Genomic DNA, 18,814 nt, shown 5'->3' on the forward strand with positions numbered 1-18,814 from the left:
ATCCTGTTGTACTAGAATAAGGGCCAGTTTGCTAGGAAAAGATGTAGTAAGATGTGTGAGGTAGGATGGTTTGCATAAGACTTGAGAGAATCTGGATGCTTCAGGAAAGGAAAATGACAGCAGAACAGGACTGATATTAGGTCGTAATTGCATCAAATCATCTAAATGTTAATTGGATGTCAGCGTCGTTGGAAAATCCTGTATCATGTATCATGGAACTGTAGCCATTTCTGAACCAGCATAACAGGGGTGATTATAATGCACTGCAACGGAATACAGCAAATGAAAGAGAAAATTGTATCACCAGCCTATGCTTCCTTGGGAATTTTCCCTCAAATCACTCATAGTCTGTCTTAGATGTTGTTCAGAAAGAACTGTAGGAAATTCCAGTCTTTTGAAAGTAGTGATGGTACCAAATCTATCCAGAATGTTTTCTAGATATTCCAGAATGGAAAGTTCTGAAGAGTTGGGAAAGTGTTTCTTTTTAGTTCTGTTTGTGCTCTGCATCCTGTGAAATGTAGTCCAGTTGCTTCGTGTCCTCATTCTCTATCATGAGTGCTTAGCCCCTCACCTGCGCTAATCTCCAACTCCCATTGTGCAGCACAGTGGCTCAACCAGGGATAAGGTAGTGCTTAAAGAAGCAAAGCAGGTCAGGAAGTACTAATCCTCAGGCAAAATGCTAAATTTTCAAATTGACCTGAAATTAAACACTTAGATTTATGTTGACTTAACACACAAATAAAAATTTCAGTTTTCTCAATGATGGTATTCAAATCAGCAACTTTTGTGCACAGCATAAATCCTCAAATATGTAGAAGGCCGCTGCTACAAGAAAGGAAGTAAGTGTTGGGGTCTGTGATGAGTAGGCTTAAATTCAAGGAGGATTATTTAGGACTTGCAGTAGGAAAAAATTTTGAGAAATAGATATAGAGAAGTACTGGAAAAGATTAGGACCTTTGGGAGATGGAAATTCCCATCAATGGAGGCATTGAAGGACATCAGACTAATGGTCTGTCAGGAAAGGCACTGGTAGAGTTGGACAAGGGATGGCCCCTTGGGCTTGGACAAAGGATGGGAGCCCCGTAGGGTAGCTTGCTGTTTGTCTTTTGCAATGCCCCAGCACACAGTCAGCATTAAATGAATAAATAATATAGACCAGAATGTATATGGGAAGACTTGTGCTTTCTGCACATGAAATGTGTGATGCTGAAGTGATGAAGCTTATGGTTACTAAGGAATAACATGACACAGGTTGTTCCGTGGTCACTTGTTCAAAGCAGATCCTTCTGCAGGCACGTGCATCCTGGGCTGCTGGTTGGACCTGGTGCTTTAGAGAATGCTGCAGAAGAGGGAGCAGCAATCACCTGGTGGTCACCAGCCTCCCCAGCTGGCACAACTCTGACCAAAAGCAGGCTGGCAGTACAGCAAACGCGCTCTGGGAATACGCTGTGTGCATGCTAGCATGTGGGCATCCCAGCTTGCAGCGCCAATATTTGTCCCAAAAGGATTCTAACAGGTGTTACAGCAGTGTTTTCCGAAGTGCTACTTCTATGAATATTAATGATTAATAATGTTTATCCAGCATCTTTCAATTACCACCTAATTACAGTATGATAATATGTACCACTTATCTTCAGAGTGTTTTATAGACTTCAGCTAATGAATCGCAGCACTCCAGTCAGGCACATACATATTATTAACCCAAACTTACAACCACAACTGAGTTACAGAGAAAAACCTGAATTGCCTGTGGTTGTGTGGGCCTGTAGCCATTCTCCAGCATTCAGACTACACCTCTCCAACAAATTTATCAAATACTAAAGCTCAAACATTCACCTGTGTGTTGCCTTCAAGAAAAACTAATTTAGAGAAAGAAAACTATAAAAAGCCTTCTGATAAGGACAATGTGTTCTGCTCTATTCATTCTTTTCAGAATAGGAAGTTTTGTATTTTACAATTTTGAAATGACTTGGCCTTTCAGAAGAAAAAAAAAATAACATTTTATGCTATGTGGTAGGAAATTTAAGTCTTCAAAATTGGAATGACAAGTTTTGATTTTGTAAGGAATGAAAGGTTTGGGGCCAACCAGAATATTTCTACCCTCTGGAGTGGTGTTTGAGAGAACTTACATTTTTCGTCTTCTGCTCCAGGTCTAATGAAATAAGTTTTGAAAATTCCCAATGAAATGAAGCATTTGATTCTCCCTCAGTTTTCAGGACACCAGTAAACTTCACTGAGCCCTTAAGTGCACAATCTTAGTTGTTCCATTTGGAAACTAAGGATGTGGTAGTTCTGTATATAAAATGAATAAATAAATTGTTATTGCTATTTCCACATAGAGACAAATTTACATAGAGGTAAAGGCACACCATCGGTCTGATTTTCTTTTAAGAACTTTGAGTGTAATAGTCTTGGATCTATCACTTTGAGAACAATACTGCTACAGACAAACAGACTGATTCATCAGGAGGTCAGATAGGGAAAGTAGACTTGCCTGCAGGAGATTTCCAAGTATCTTTGTCTATGGGATTAGGAGTCCAAGCTAAAAATGCCTGAACAAAATGATATTTATGATATGTTATATGAATGCAAAGGCTGCTGTGCATATTAATTAAGGACCAAAGCTGCTTTCAAACAGTGTGATATGGTCTTTAAGGTACTAAATAGCTTTCTCTTTGTTTCTTTATTTTCTGGTTGCCAAGGAGATCAGGATTATTGTGTACGGTACCTTTTCTCAAATTAGCTAATCCAAATCATGTTGTTAATGTACGTCTGCTCCAAAGATTAAGAAAATAGGGACGGAATTCTTTTTTCCAATCAGTGTAATTTGCAAGCTGCTGGGTCATTATTTTTGTACTCACTTCTGCTTTTGTCTGACCATTTCTTTTCCAAGACTGAAATCTGAAAATGTGTGAAATAAGATGCCCCAAATTCTGCACGTGTTGGCATGAGATATGGCATTAGATGAGGGCAGGACTGTGAGTACTCTACTGCACCACCCATGCCAAGCCACGGCAGGGCTGCTCTGGGAGTGGGAGACATCACTGAGGCCGCTCATGTCTCTAGATATCCTTATGATGACAAATAACTAGTCACAAAGGTAGAACGAAGAAGAAAATATACTTTTACTAGCTTAGCAGTAGGAAGTTCCAGGTAATCAAAAACACTGGTAAGGACAGAAATGGAGTTTAAGAGATAGTAAGACCCAGTGCTGTTTGCTATGGGAACATGCCATAGAGATGATTATTATAAGGCTTATGAATCCTTTAATCCAAGATAAATAATTTACAAGTAATGTATGGGTTAGATTGTCTGGGACATGCTAGGAAATAAAGTTGTGGAAGAGCCAAAAGCTCAAGTTGATCGGGTCTTCATAACTGTGCTGGGGCAAGGCAAAAAGCCCTTAATCCAAGTGAAGGGACCCCCAGACTCCTTGGTGGGTGGCAGTGGGAGGTGATGGGGCTCTTGCCCTCACCTTCCCAGTACCTGCTTCACAAGGGGACATAAAGAAAAGCCCTCCCATGCCCTCCTGCCTGCCCACCTTCCCTGCGGTAATCCCCTGTGATAAGAGGCTTCTTGCCATATGAAGTAGCCATATTTCGTGTTGGCTGCACCATCAGTTACAGGAAGTTTTGTTATATTTTTGGATCCCAGGCTTCATTCCTTAAGAGTTGTGCTCTTTTAGCTGCCTGCAATTCTTCACATTTTATCCTGTTTTCTAGCCTTGTGAATATTGTTGTCTCAGGGAGCAGAAGGAAGCAGGACATATTAGAAGGAGAAGGGGCAGAACCAGGCCCCTGAGGAGCTTCCTCACGCTCAGCTAAGTTAAAGCTTTGCATTCAAATGATGCTCAGGTCATAGAGATGTGGCTCAAGGTGCCCTAAGGAGCTCTCTGCCAGGCACCAAGCCACATCCCAAGGAATTTGCCCACTACCTTTACAGGACATGGTGACAGCTGGGAGCGGAGCCTAAATACATATGGAGTATATTGGCTGCCTAGGCTTGGGCTGTCCTTAATTGCTCGTTTCACCAACTCAAGTGTCCCATAGCTGGTGATACAGATGAGCATGGGGTAGGTCAGGCAGCCTGCTCTTCTTTCTCCACTCTGCTGGCCCACCCGGGCACATGGAGGAGGTTTAGCACTGTGTATGGGCGTGTGACTGTGCATGTATATCTCCCCTACAAGCAAGGACAGACTGCTCTCAGTTGAATGCCCTCACACATTACTCCCGCAAAAAGGACCAAACTGTGCATCAAGTTCTTGATTCCTTCCAAATTATGAATTATGCAGGAAGAACAGCAACAGGAATCCTTTGACTGTATGAGCTATAATATGTTACAACATCAGTTAAATTCTGAACTCTTCCTCTTAGAGTTCTTCCCTCCATCAGGCTCTTGAATTTGCTCCTGTAGATTTAATTTACCCTATTAGTTTGAGGTTGACTGGCCTCAGCTTGGTAATCTCCTGTCTGACGGATACCTCTCATTTGCTGGCACTCTCTCATCTCTGCTGTCGTTACCAGCTCCTCAAAATACACAGGTTTCTTTTTCTATTTCTACACAGGAGAGGAGGGAAAAAATAAAAAAAGAGCTCAGACATGGGAAGAAATTATGAGATTGTCAAACCGTGCCAAATTGGATTGAATTAGGTGACAGAGGATCTGAATCATGCTACTTGTTCTGAATAAGTAAATGCTCTCCCCTCCTTCCAATCTCACAACACTCTTGAAGCAGTGGCTTTTCCTCTGAAATGCCAAAAAGCCCCAAAGCGCTTCTCAAGTAAAGTGAGCTGATTTTTGTGAGCATTTACCATAACCTGAATGCAAGCTTGTTTGCTTAACGTTTTATGCACCGCGTGTCAATATTTACCCAGCCTTCCTAACAAGAGAATTGATAGTGTTCAGTTTGCAAGCCCAATGCTGTGCGTTAGCTGTGACATTGATATTGTCTTCTCTTGTTTTAGACTGCGGAGAGAAGCAAGTTTTTTTCCATCTTCTATTTATCCATTAATGCTGGAAGTTTGATCTCCACGTTTGTAACTCCTATATTAAGAGGTCAGTGTTGATTTAGAATAAGATAATAAATTAGCTGCCCCCTGAATACTCTGCTGTGCATAGTTAGGCTCTTATGACAACTGAATGGCAGAAATTACATTATCTGTGGAGTGGCCAGTGTATTGCATTTACACCTTGTTAATGCTGCCATAGCAGCATAACAGATTTATAGTACTAGCAGATAAGTCACAGAAACTGTATTCCTCGTTGTATTTCAAAGCCAGTCTGAACTGTAGAATTAAAATATGAAAGGTGGAAGGACCTATATGGTCATCTAATCCTCCTCATTGCCAGTGAAGGATTATTCCCTCATCTTGCCTGCAAGTAACCTGTGGATGGGAACTGATCTCTGCTGTTCTGTGCAGGTGTCAGGGCTGAAAAACTTAGCAGGGCTGCTTTTGAAGTCCTACCTTCTCCCTTCCACAGGGAGCTGCTGACTTCTGGAAGGCTCTGTCCTGGCACCCAGGCATATCTGTGTGGGTCTGCTTGCAAGATTGCAGCCCTGAGCAACTAGCCTTGAAGACAAAGCACAGGCCTGTGCCCCATTTAAGACCTACTTTATATTCTAGCCAGCTTGCACAACCCCTTTTAGTCCCAGAGTCTTGCTGCACTTACTTCATTGTATTGCAGCGCCTAGAAGCCAAGGGGATTGGCACACTCTAAATACAGACACAGAGGCAGAGCAGCAGGCCATAGGCAATGAGGATAGGGATAGGGACAAGGTAGCCTTCACGTTTAGTAGCAATTTTTTTCATTCCATCCTGTGGCCTCCAGGAAGTTTTCTTTGTTCAGAGTGGTTATTTTAACAGGCTGTGCATTTCACAAGGCTGTGGGCAATTGTGCTTGTCTCATATTTACAGCATGCATACAGGCAAAGACAAAGGCTGTATCTTGTGCTCTTTCTCTTACTGGTGTCCCCAGGACAGCATTATGTTGGGAAGGGGCTTTTGCTCAATATAGTCAGTGGGCAGATAAAAATCCAGTCCCCTTTGAACATCAAAAGCTGTGCCAATATAGCCTAGCAATAAACTAGTTGTAACATGGAAATGAGGTGGAGAGGATGGGGAAAGAGTAAAATTTTCGCTAAGTGTGAAAGATTTTCTTGGAAGAGCAAGAAATGTAGTTCATAGGCATTTGGCAGAAATGTGGAATATATACTTTTAGGTGGAGAAGTCCAATTCATTTTGCATGTCAAAAGTTCAGTGTGCCCACAAGGTCTCGCTGCCAGCTTTGTTGGATTTCAGCTAATTTTCTGAAAATAAGTAGATAAATGCTATGCATGCCCACAGCTATGCAGCTGACCATGACTGCCCAGGGACAACAAACAGGAACAACTGAAGGCTTCATGGGTTGGTTTCCTGTTAACTGTGTTGGCTTATTTTAGCCATTTTGTTATTACTCCATGTAAGAATGCGGTAATTTGTGGCCACTGGCATACAAACACAGACCCCACTGCTGGCTTGCTGTTTGCAACTGGGCTTCTAAATTCACACGGTATGAGCCTGACCTGGTCCAAGAGGTGCAGGGTTTCAGTGAACCATAGCTCAGATTGATCAAAGCCATGGTGTTACAAACCTGGCTTCCTGATGGGTTACTGCAAGACCTGACATTTGGAGCAGGCCGCCTCTAGTGAGATTGGGAAGGTAGCAAGAAAGGGAACTGGAGTTTTAAGACTAATCCTCTGCTGCCACTTACATATCAGGGGTATTGGCTTCCACTTCGTCCACTGTAGGTCGCTATTAAATCATATTCAGGTTTTTAGCTCAATAACTCATGAAGCTGGCACAAATAATGTGGAAACACAGTACTGGTTATTTAGATTTAGGCAAATACAGAATGGCTTCAGGTTATTTTAAATGTTGCAGGTTTTTTCCCAGTTACAGTTCCTACTACTTCTTTCTACCTATTTGTCTGCCTCCTCCCTTCTACCATTCTCATCAATATCCCATTATCAGCTGCTTTTGCTGGCAGACACTAACCCTGCTTCCAAATTGTCTTCATCAAGGGAGGACAACTGTTTCAAGGAGATTCAATTCACAGTGTCAAGCACCAGCAAAGAAGATTTAAAGGCAGGGGAAGTGACTGATTTAGGGGAAGCAAATCAAAGGCCCCGGTAACATAAGTCTGAATGTAATGAGGTGCTTTTATTTCTGACTTCTTTTTCAGGGGATGTGAAATGTTTTGGAGAGGATTGTTATGCACTGGCTTTTGGTGTCCCAGCAGCACTGATGGTGTTGGCGCTTGGTGAGTGGAAACAATAATGCTTGTAATAGGAGCTACCATTTTTGAGTCCATGGACAGATGAGAAAATGCACAAATTCACTAGCTCTGGATGGATGCTGCGATGGGGCAGTCAAGGGTTCAAGGTCATCCAACAATTCTACAGTTCAGAACAGCAAGAAAAATCACTCGTTCACTTAGTGGTGGGCAGACCATGGTTTTACTGCAATCCTTTATTATGATACTGATGAGAGGGTGGTCTGGTAGATGTTTCACAATACAATTGCCTTGCTCTATAAAGCAAACGGAGGCACCAAAATTGTTCTCCTGATGGCTTGCGGCTTTGCCTATGAGCAGGCTTGGCCTTTGAACTGCAATCTGAGCAGTCCTCAGAGTTCCACAGCTTATAGAAGAGAAGCTTAGCATGCCACTTCTAACCTTTCCACAAGCTCTTTGCCATCTTTAATGGCTCAGACTTTTGCTTCAGAATCTGTGCGCCACAGAAATTGCAGAAAGAGCTGAATGAGATGTTACTTTTTTCTGAGCTGTCTCACTTTGCTTGGCTGAAGTAATTCCCACAATTACAGTGACAACTTATTATTATGTTGCAATAAAAAGCCCTTATTGTCCAAATGTCAGGAGGCAGCCGCAATCACCCTGCTTCCTAAATCTTGCATCTTAGCCCCATTAATGTACCTGTCAAGATTTCTTCTTCAGCCCTTATAAAATACTCGGTAATTTCCACATTATTACTGTTACTCCTTGGTAGCCAATACAGAGGACACTCCATTAGCTTTATTTTCACAGTTGCAAGCTGCTGAGGGGAGCAGTCCCCTTATTACGCTGCATTTGAGAGGTTTTGATACAGCATGGGGTGACTTCTCATTCAGCTTGTTAGCTTAATTGAGAGACCAAGCAATTGTGTGATTTCACACAGCATCTGTGATTTGAAAAGTTTGTCCCCCAGAGAATGTGAAGGTTGCTCTCTCCCCTCAAACTTCCATCAGACAGAAGAATTAGGACACTGGAGAAATGTCATCAGTCCACAGCTAACGTTACAGCAATTATTTTCAAAATAGTGCATGGTCACGGGCCTGAGAAGCTTCTCTTTTCCCCTGTGGCCTGTTCCTATCAGTTTAAGGCAGCACAGGCTCCTCTGTGCACCACTCTGTGATGAATGTTTCTAGCAGAGTAGTATTGCCCAGGGGAAAATGGACGTGTAAATATTGCAGTTTTGGTGAGGGCATCAGTCGAAATGTGTTTCTAGCTAGTGTCCTGCTGCCAGATTCCACAGCCTGCCTGGCAAAGCAGCTCTGTGTTCTTTTTTTACATGCTAAAATGCTCTTGGAAGTGATATATTTGACTATGTGAGCAGCATGCAGAACTGCAGAAAATACCCTCTTAGCCCTGACTGGCGCCTCTCCCTGTGATGATGGAAAGCAAGGATAGATTTAGAGCCAGAATGGAAATCTTATAGACCAAGATTTTCTGGACTGCTTCAGTTTCTGAAAGATGGGGAAGATTGATACTATTTAATTCCAAATGCCAAACCTAATGCAGGAACCTCAGTTCCCAAAGGAGTCAATGGCGTCGCCAGAAGGTATTTCAGCAAACCTAATGAATCACCTTTTAGAGGCATCAACAGGTCCACAGGGAGATGCTAAAAATTAGGTAGTGCAGCTTTGGACAAGTGTCTTTCAGTGTGACTCACCTAGACTGACTTCAGAGGTCTCTCTGACAGTTCTGCAAGTCAAAACTGGGTGCGAAGGGTCTTCATAGTCAGAAAAGAGAAATGGTGAGTTCCCTGCAGTGTCCCAGGCCTCCTGTGTTAGGACAGAGGTACCTGCTTTTCTTCACTGGCTGTGGACTGACCCAGACAATTGGGTTAGTTTAAAAAGTTGACGTTGGTTTGTTATATGGATTTCATGCTCAGCTTTTATTGTGCTTCTCCCTGCTAACGTCTTTGGAATTGCAATGTGCTCAGAGGCTCTCAAAGAGCAGGACAAATGATATGTAATCAGATAGCCCCATCTCTGACAGGATTTTGAAGCCTTGGTCCAATATTCTTTGTGCTTTGAGGGAGAAAATGAAGAGAAAACAATATCTTAAATTGTATATCCCTTTGTGGAAGCCATAAATGGAGGTAATTTCTGTTAACACCAGTGTGTGATGCAGTGACCTTCATGGCAGTTTCCACTGAAATGTGTGTGACATGCAAGTACACAGAGCCCGTGTTGGATCTGGATTAATTCTCACACGGCTGCAATGAGTCAGGGCTGATTTCCAACATCAGGTGAAGCAATTCAATGTAGATTGTATTTTAAGTTTAGCCTACAAAAATAATAGATGGAGGGAATTTTCAAAGCTGTGGTTCCCAGAATGAATCAGATGTGGAGGTGCCTGTTGTGCCAGAGCAGATCATGAGAAGATGATGGTGACTTCCTAAGGATCACGCTGCCTCTTGTAGGATGTTGCATTTTCTTCCATCTGAAGGCATTAAAGGAGTCCTGTATGTTTATTTTGTTAAAAGTGCAATCCTGTAAGCCCCAAGGGCAGAGGATTTCTGTTGAATACAGGGGTGGGGGATCCTTCCCAGAAGCCAGTGCAGGATGGAGCCTCAGTCATGTGAATTCCCATTTGGATTATAATATTTTTCAGTTGTGTTCATTGCTGGAAGTGGACTGTACAGAAAAACGCCACCACAAGGGAACGTCTTACTGGAAGTGTGCAAATGCATCGGCGTAAGTGTGTGCTGTTCTCTCTTTTTCATGCACGACTGAGGTTGCAGGTCAGAAAAGTGCAAAGGGAAAGGGGAGGTGACATTTGGCATTCTTCTGTATGCTGCTCCTGGATATCTTGCTGATGAGCTGTAAGGAATAAGAAACACATTTAGGTCCTCGTTTATTCTTTCAACATTTCAATTGTTTTTCCTTAGCTCCATGAACTGTTCAGTTGATGTCAGTAGAACCACTAGTGGCAGATGCTGGTGGAGACTGAACTGAAAGGAAACTTCAGAAAGTCACAGAGTATCAGATATATGACTCATTTTTTTTAAGCTGAATAATTTTACTGGAGTTTATCAGTTCAGCAGACAGTAATAGTACACATTCATATTATGCATATTCAGCATGTTCATGTAAATGCAAGAGACACCTGCTGAAGTTGCATTATAGCCTTATCAATTATTTTTCATAATGGGTAAGCTGAATATAGTACGTGAAAAAAATACTCTTTTATTATTAGACAGATAATGATGTTTCTTTTTCAGAGAGCTGTTGGTAACAGCAGATGTTTTCTTTTTACCTAGGTCAATCCTAGTGACAGATTTACCCTGGGGAAACAGGCCAGATCTTAAAGATAGGATTTCTAAGTGAGGCCTGCCACTCTTTTTGCCAGGATGGCTGTGCTCAGTGACTGGAGCACACAACATAAACAAACAAGTTACAAATTCAGTGTCACTGAGTTTTCCTCCAGTGAGAAACCAACTTGAAAGCTGGTCTAGGAGTGAATGAGGCGTGGGCTGCACCAGGAATATGCAAAGAAAGGTCTACAGAACAAGAAGGGAGTGAGAGTTCTGGTTTTGACATTGCTTTGGATAATGAGCCATTTCCTCCCCAGCACAGTGGTCAATCCGAGAGGTGCTTTTTGGAAGAGAACTGAAGAAATTATGTTTAAAGCTTTATCATGTAGCAGGTTTTAAATCAAGCTTGAAACAGTCTTTGGGGGCTAGTGTCAGATTTGTCTCTGAAAGACAAGTCCATGAGGTGGTTCATTCCCACATCATACCTTTAATCAACGAATGTCATGGAAACTTCCCTGCAGAGAACCGGTCATAAAGCATCTAATCCGAGATTTTGGAAGCATCCAGCAAAACCCTCACAATTTTCTGGCGCTGCTTACGTTTGGGGATGGGGAGGGCAGCCTTGAGTTGGGAATGTGACAAGAGCAGGTACGCCACGAGGGAGTTACTCACCTGTTTTTCTCCCTAGTTTGCTATTAAAAACCGGCTGAAAAACCGTTCCCATCAGATTCCAAAGAGAGATCACTGGCTGGACTGGGCATCAGAAAAATACTCGGTAAGCGATGCTCTATCTGGCAGGTTTGGAGGGGCAAGGGGGGAGACGGGCAGACAGACGAGGGAGACAGTAAGACTGGCCTGGCCACAGGACTCGTCACATGCACCGGGCTCTCATTTGTCCTGTCGCTTCCCACATCTGTACTCTCCTGACCCTTAACGGACAGTTTAGGTGCTGCACTGAAATGCAGCAATGCAAATATGTCCAACATCATGAATAAGTGCAATGAATAACTGCCACGCAGAAAGAAATAGGAGCTCTCACACTTTGTGGCTTGAATCACCTGTTGCCTTTTCACCCCCATCTTACCTTTTTGCCTGTTCCCTTTATAGAAACAGCTGATTGGGGAGATTAAAATGGTGACACGTGTCCTCTTCCTCTTCATACCGCTGCCAATGTTCTGGGCCCTGTTTGATCAGCAGGTACAGTACATTGTGTTGCAGGTCTGCCTGCTGGCCTGGGTTTGCATCCTTGTCCTTTCAGGGTAACACCAAAGCATCCTGGGGACACAGAGTCCCATGCTCCTACCAGGTGTCCAGGGGCGTGCTAAGGCAGTTCCCACCATCACTGCTGGCCATCCCTTCGCATTCCTGCCGGGTGTCTGGCACAGGAGAGTGAGAAGGAAGAATGTGCCCTGCCTACTGGCAGGGGTTACAGGGAAGCGAAGGAACAGATGGGAAATAAGACCTCCAGCACTATCGTCTTCTCTGTCCCCATGTTTTCTAGTCCCATAGGACATCTTGAAGGCTTCACAGCTGTCTGTTTTCTCCTTAGGGATCCAGGTGGACTTTGCAAGCCACAAAAATGAATGCTGATTTTGTAAGTACTTAATGCCACCAGGGCTGGTAAGACTAGTAGTAACATTACTGCTCTTGCTTTTTAACTGGAGTCTCACAGTACTAAGAGCTTCTGCTTGATGAGTCTGCGTGAGTTGCACTTTTGATGATTAGAAGCGAGAGGCTCTGCGCAGCCATGTTCAATTCATCACAGCACATCTTGGCAAGGAGCGAGGGCTGGGGAGCCATTAGCAGCCTGCAAGGTCAGGAGTGCTGACCTACTGGCAACCAGTCGCTCTGTGACCTTGAGCAGGTAGGGTTTCCAGCCTGCTGCCCCCACTGAAGGCAGAAGTCAGGGAAAGTTCACACAGCCCTTGTAAGGTGTAACTAGAGCTATTGTAGTTGTATATTTCTGCTCTGGCTTACTTGGTGATACATTAATGAAGCCTCTCAAAACCAGCAGGAATCTTGTGTACAGGGGAGAGATGTGATGAGGATTAATTAGTTAGTAGCCATAAAGTTCTTCAAAGATGTGAATGGCAAATGGTGCAGTGGCAGATAAATGTGGATCAGCTATCTGCCTAAAGATGCCACCGTACGGGGCTGGTTTTCAGACATATATGTTTTAACAGGCCATCTAGATCTTAACTGTGGATGCTCACATCAGAATTTAGGATTGCAAATGCCCATTTTCCAGTTTAAAATTGACTTAAAGCCCAAAATTTGAGCCCTTCTATGTCACTCCTGTTAAAAACTGGGCTCTCAGCATGTGATACTCATTACGCTTAATTAATTCAAATGAGGCATGAAGAAGACTACAGCTTGGGTAATATTTATCCACCTCAGAAAGACAAAACAATTAAAGTTCATGCAGTCTTTGTGATGTGTGTCTAAAAACTTTGTGTTCTGCTGTTATGCTCACATGCACTTAGTGATCCATTAGCAGAAGATCTAAGAATCACGAGGTATCACTTATTAAGCTCTCTCCGGTGGAGAAGGACATATTCAGGGCTTTTTTGTCACATGAACTTGGATAGATTTTTGGCTTGTGTTTCAGTCTCATCTGCTCTCCACTGGTGAGTTGTCCCAACTCATGAAGGTGAGAATTAACTGCAACATTGGGGTGATCCCACCATTAGTTCATGTTTGTAATAATCCATGCTTTTCCCTTCTGCAGGCAAAGGGATCAGCTAGGAAGTCTGGAGTTAAACGGGGAATGTTTTAATGTGAGATGAAATATTTGCAGGCTTGTTTCCTAATGGCACACTTGTATAGTGTGCACAAAGTAGCAGGAGTGGATATTTGTCTGATATTTTTAATTGTAAGACTCCTTTGCTGTGGCCAGTGGTTTCCACTCTCTCAGGAGACAGCTGCCGGCAGAGACAGGCAGTGATTCAGCTCAGGACAAGCCTGGCAGACAGGAGACAAACCCCCACAGTGCTTTCTTGGAAAGATATTATTTCCTTCCTAATTTTTCCCCCTCTTCTCTTTATCTTAATTTCAAATGAAAAGCATTGCATGGAGTTCAGGCAAACACCAGCCGTTCCTTGGAGACAGCTCATCAGTCTCTTCTGGGGACTGGGATCCCTCCATCCATCCCTGTTGACCTTGCCTGATTGTGGGGGCCGGGTACAGTAATGCAAGGGTGAGGCACCTCTTATAGCCTTGAGGACTCTTGTCTCAAACCAAGAAGTCATAATTCACCAAAGCCCATTAGGTGCCCTCAGCAGATGGAGGGAGGAAAGAAGTGTTTGTGCAGCCCACTGGCTCAGGGATGGTCTTTTGCTCTCTTTTTGGGGTGCTTGGGAGAAATACCAACAGAGCTTAGAGGGTCCTGAAGCTTGAGAGGACTCATTTGTAGGATTTTGGCTTTTCCCATTACAGAAGCGGGGAGGGAGGAAGCTCTAAGCCCAAATTCCAACTTGGGCTCTAACATGCCCATTCCTCCCCACTGACGTAGTCTGAAAGATGGGCCTCAGTACCTGTCATAGACTGTATCCCAGCTGCCATATATCACGGACTGAGGGTAGCTTCCTTCTGCAAAACGATTCTCATCAAACACTGTGTCCTTAGATGAGAACTGTCAAGAGCACAATATCAGCTACTGAAGCCAACATAAAGCATTTGAGGAAACCACCTTTGCTGCTAAGGCCTCTACTGGACAGGTTGCTTATTTGCCCTATGCACTGTTATATTATGTGCTTGTGAATCACTTGAAATATCTTTTTGTTTCAGGGAATATATGTCCTTGAGCCTGACCAAATGCAGGTAAAAAATACTATAGGGTAGGAAATAACACTTTGAGATGTGTTTTATTTTTCTCTCTCATTTTTGTTTTTCTCATGGGACCTGTGGCCTTTCTCTGCTCCTTTTGAAGGTAATAGCAGTGCTCCTGCTGACTGCTGTGGTGTGAGCTCTGCCTTATTGCTCACTACCTGTTTTGCAAGCTTAGTCTTGGGGTTCAGAAGACCCCAAAGACATCCTAATGCGGAGGTTGAATCCTGCAGCATGGTGCAGACGTGTGGGGAGACATGCCACCATAATAGTTCTTGAACTAGTGCTGGCACGTGTAAGATATAAGCCGTGTTTCCTTTTAACATGCCCCTGTGCTGGCACGACCATTGTACCTGAAATATGTTTCCTTCCCCCCTTTCTACAGGGGAGATGAAAATGTGAAGGCTCCAAGACAGTGCCATGTTGTCACAGTTGATTACAATTCCTATGCTGAACAGCTCTGGAGAAATTCAAAGCTGTTCTGTTCCCTGAAATCTTCCTTTGAAACTGAAACAGTATTTCTCTCTGCTTGTTCTCCGTCACCCTCTATTTTCTTGCTCTGCCACTGTTGGCTGGCAGACAAGCTCTGCCCCTCCCAGGAGAAATTTAGTTCCTGGGGGATTACCAAGCTGTGTGGAAGTGTGACAAATTGCAGATCTCACAGAATAGTGCCTGTTCCTCTGGGATTTTGCTGAAGTCCCAAGATGTTTCCATTATTGCTGATTTGTTGTAAGGTCCCACCGCAGCCCGAAGGTCACCCGCCTCTATTGTCAGTGGGTTTTGTACTCTTTAAAAACATAATGCTTCAGTTCTCTCTTCAGGGAAACTGGGCCAGTGATGCTTGCTTACCTCTTGGAGGGGAGGTTATGAACCAAATGTACTCGTGTCTGTGAAAACTAAATAGCAGAAGTTGTTGAAGTGCAAACTATGATTATATTTTAGAAGGAGTTTTTTAAGTGTTTGTTCATGTCCTTTCTGTAATGGAACTATTTCTGGAGGACAGTGCTTTATGAGTTTAATTACTGAAAGTTGCTTTCTAGTCACTAAACTCCCATTCTTTTGTATTGCAGTTCTTAAATCCACTTCTTATTCTTGTCTTCATCCCAGTTTTTGACCTTGGGCTCTACCCCCTGATAAACATGTGCAAATTTAATTTCACGTGAGTACTTGGGGACAATGCAGATGCTTCAGTGCTTTTTCTTTTGCAGCAAGTTTACAGAATAGCTTTTAGGTAGGAGAAACACAAATTTCCCTTCACCCTTCCCAGTACTTGCCTTTAACTCAGCCCCAAGAGGCACCATCACCCTCTTCCATAGGCCCTGGAAATTCCAGAGGGGAAAATTCAGTGATGTTGGATTCTGCTCTGTACAGATTTTCCCTGAAAGCAGATATGAACAGTCCCTCTTTGAATTTGATCAACATGTTGTTCTTCACCCTATCTCCTATATCACCCCTAAATAATTCCCTCCCTGAAAGGTCCCTGTGGGGCCAAATTCACTGTTCCATGTGGGCTATATGTGGTGTTGTGAAAGCAGATTCCACACTAGGATCTGAACCAGTGAGTACATAAGGGAATTTCCATATGGCCCAAGCATTTTATCCCTAGTCTATGTCAGCCAGAAGTGCAGTGTAATAGGAGCAGACCTCCAGGTTGGTTCTGAGACCCACTTTATGCATTTTGGGGGATTTTACTTCAGAGTATCTGTAGTCTGCCTCTGTGGACTGATGCCCTTTAGCAGTGAAAGTATGTTATGTGTACTCATGGAGCGCCTCTGCCAGTGCAGTTTCAGCTGAAAGGAACCAAGTTTCCATGCTCCAGCACCGCTTCTCAATGTGGAAGGAGTGATGAGTGGGAGATTAGCTTAAAAAGCATGTTCCTAATCCAAACTAAAATGCTGGACATACAAAACCACATAAAATGGGGATGAAAGGAGCATCAGAAGCCTACCCCTTCATCCTGGTGATCCTTTTCCATCATGCTGAATTACCTGCACCTAAAGACATATCAAAGACATTGTCCAGCCCTGCGACGGTGCCCTTTGGAGGATGCGCATCAGAAGCTGTGCTTCTCCATGCTGCCTCGGTGTGAGCCCATGCCCTGCACTGAGTCCTGACTTTACAGAAAGCTTCCTGCCTGATGACCAGTTTGCGCTGCTGGGTGAACTAGTCTGTGAAATCATGCACCGATCAGGACTGAATGCCATGCTGTTTCTGTCTCCTGGATGTAGGATCCTAACAGGCTCCTATCCAGTTTAGCTGTAGACGTGGCTGTGGAAACACTGTAGCCTACAGGGCGTTAGCCTATGTGGCTGCAAGTTTGTGGTACAAAATCCCAATGCAGCACTGAATATCAAAACCATTTTTTTTATTACAAAATGCAAGCAGTAAATATTCTCTTATCCCAGGGCATGTAACTGAGAGATAGCATTTGGGTTCCTAATCTGGATTTCCCACAGCCCAGTCAATCTGGAATGTGAATCCAGACCATTACAAAGAGTGGAGATCACTGAATCTAGAACCAGATTTGTTTCAAATCTCAACAACTCAATACTCAGTTTGGACCTGCCGTTCTGGACCTGTTTTATTCTGCTTTATATCAGATTGTCTCATGTAACTGGTAGAGTTGTACTAGTTTTGCTCTGAGTTCAGAAGCAAGCTCTTTATTCTCTAGAAATGTAAATGTATTGGCATGAGAAATAACCCAGAATGATGCCACAGATGGTCAGAAACATTGATGACACAAGCTACACATTTTTCTGCTCCTCATTCCTGCTGCTAAATAGCATGCTACTTTTCTTTTGCCTTTCCCAAAAGGGACTTGAAGATATATCATTTCCAGTGCTCCTTCCAGCATCACAGGTTAACATAATGCCATGAGCTATTCCCACTAGAAGAGCGAGGAACAAGATAATATGAAACTTGCGAGCAAAGAGCTTTTTTTCATGGTATATCAGTTTTAATTGGCCTCAGTGCTGGCCTCATACAGAATAATAGAATAGTTTTAAGTTAAATGATTGGCAATTTAAACAGCATGTCATCCCCAGTGCCACCTGTTGGACAGTTTATTACACGGTTTTGGCATATCTTTGGCTCTGAGGAATGGTATTCTATATTTTAAATTATTTTTTTTTTCCTAATGGCACCTCTTTCATTTGCTCCATAGACCTATTAGGAAAATGGCAACAGGTATGATCCTTGCAGGGTTGGCGTTCGGACTTGCAGCTGTTATAGAAGTCAAAATAAATGTAAGTATAGCACAAGGGATTCCTCAGAAATACTTTCTTTCCATGGGGTGTTTTTATTGACGCCTGTTAGATAATCCTTTTAACCCTTGTGTTCCTTAATCGTAATTTTTAATGTGTTCTTTACAATTAAGCATACTGATCCAGTTGCTAATGATAATTCTTACTTTGTCTACTTTTCCCTCTCTTTCTCTCTGTGTCTGTTTCTTTCTCTCTTTCTAGTCTTTCCAGTTTTGCTGTGCTGGTCATCTGTATTGGTCTATATTCTAGATTTCCATCGTCAAAGTGCTTGACAGACATCTAGTTAATGCTAGTGATTAATTCCCAAAAGGTAGTCTGTTCTCTCTCCTATTTCTTTCTGTAGCTTGCCTATATTTTACTGTTTGGGCTTTTTTTTTTTTGTGTGTGTGTGTGGTGGGTTTGGTTTTTTAATTTAATTACTTTCTTACTTTAGGGTGGGGATGTGTTTTTTTTTACAAGCCAAATTGTTTCTCCAGCGAGGCAGGTGAATGCAGTCACTTCCGTAGTCACAGGCGTCAGGGGCTGCCAGGCATCCCCAGACAGGACGGCAGCAAATCTCTTGTAAATTCAATGTTAGCCCCTGCAGATTTGTACCATTTGTTTCTGGCCCATGACCAGCCTTGTGCAGACTTTGGCTGACCTTTGTCTCATGAAAGTTCCTATAGGATTAATTTTTAAAGCTCCCATGTATACCTAAAATATTCTGTTAGAGTGGCTGGCACACAGCCCTGGATTAACATCTGCTGGTTCCTCAGGTGAATCCACTGACAAGTCTCCCACTGAAATGAGACTTTGTGGGTTCAGGTCTTCTTTCTGATCTCTTTACATGAGCAAAGAAATGCTCTCATTGCCACCACCAGCAGCTCTGGCCGAGCACTGAAATTCTGCTCTGGCTGTGGGTGACTCCTCTGGGCAGAGGCAAGGTGAGTTAGAGGTTTGCCCCTGCCTGCACATGGAAATTTTACCCTGAAGGCCACTAAAAGTTCTAGCAAAGAGGGGGATAGGATGGCCCACCTTGGCTTGGCTGTGGGTAGTGCAGGTGAAAAGCCACAATAATGGAATTTGCTGGATAACATAACAGGCCTGTTGGTCCAGAGCAGCATATGGGTAGAGGGAAATCAGCGTTGCCCTATCTTCTCTGACAGTGTTAT

The 18,814-nt window shown here is 43.2% G+C and overlaps 1 protein-coding gene across 5 annotated transcripts in view; it reads left to right on the forward strand.

Moving 5' to 3' along the window:
• Positions 1-18,814, forward strand: part of SLC15A2 (solute carrier family 15 member 2) — a 65,413-nt gene that overhangs the window by 23,773 nt on the left and 22,826 nt on the right. For all 5 annotated transcript variants that reach the window (XM_087732577.1, XM_087732580.1, XM_087732578.1 and 2 more), the window contains 9 exons: positions 4,964-5,054; positions 7,221-7,298; positions 9,933-10,015; positions 11,264-11,350; positions 11,683-11,772; positions 12,125-12,169; positions 14,362-14,394; positions 15,471-15,559; positions 17,564-17,645. In XM_087732577.1, the coding sequence (XP_087588703.1) occupies positions 4,964-5,054; positions 7,221-7,298; positions 9,933-10,015; positions 11,264-11,350; positions 11,683-11,772; positions 12,125-12,169; positions 14,362-14,394; positions 15,471-15,559; positions 17,564-17,645 (678 nt within the window). The remainder of the gene's footprint in view (positions 1-4,963; positions 5,055-7,220; positions 7,299-9,932; positions 10,016-11,263; positions 11,351-11,682; positions 11,773-12,124; positions 12,170-14,361; positions 14,395-15,470; positions 15,560-17,563; positions 17,646-18,814) is intronic.

This window comes from Nipponia nippon, unplaced genomic scaffold (genome assembly GCF_047370975.1).
Source record: "Nipponia nippon isolate SJK-2023a ecotype South Korea unplaced genomic scaffold, ASM4737097v1 scaffold_5, whole genome shotgun sequence".
Lineage (NCBI taxonomy): Eukaryota > Metazoa > Chordata > Aves > Pelecaniformes > Threskiornithidae > Nipponia > Nipponia nippon.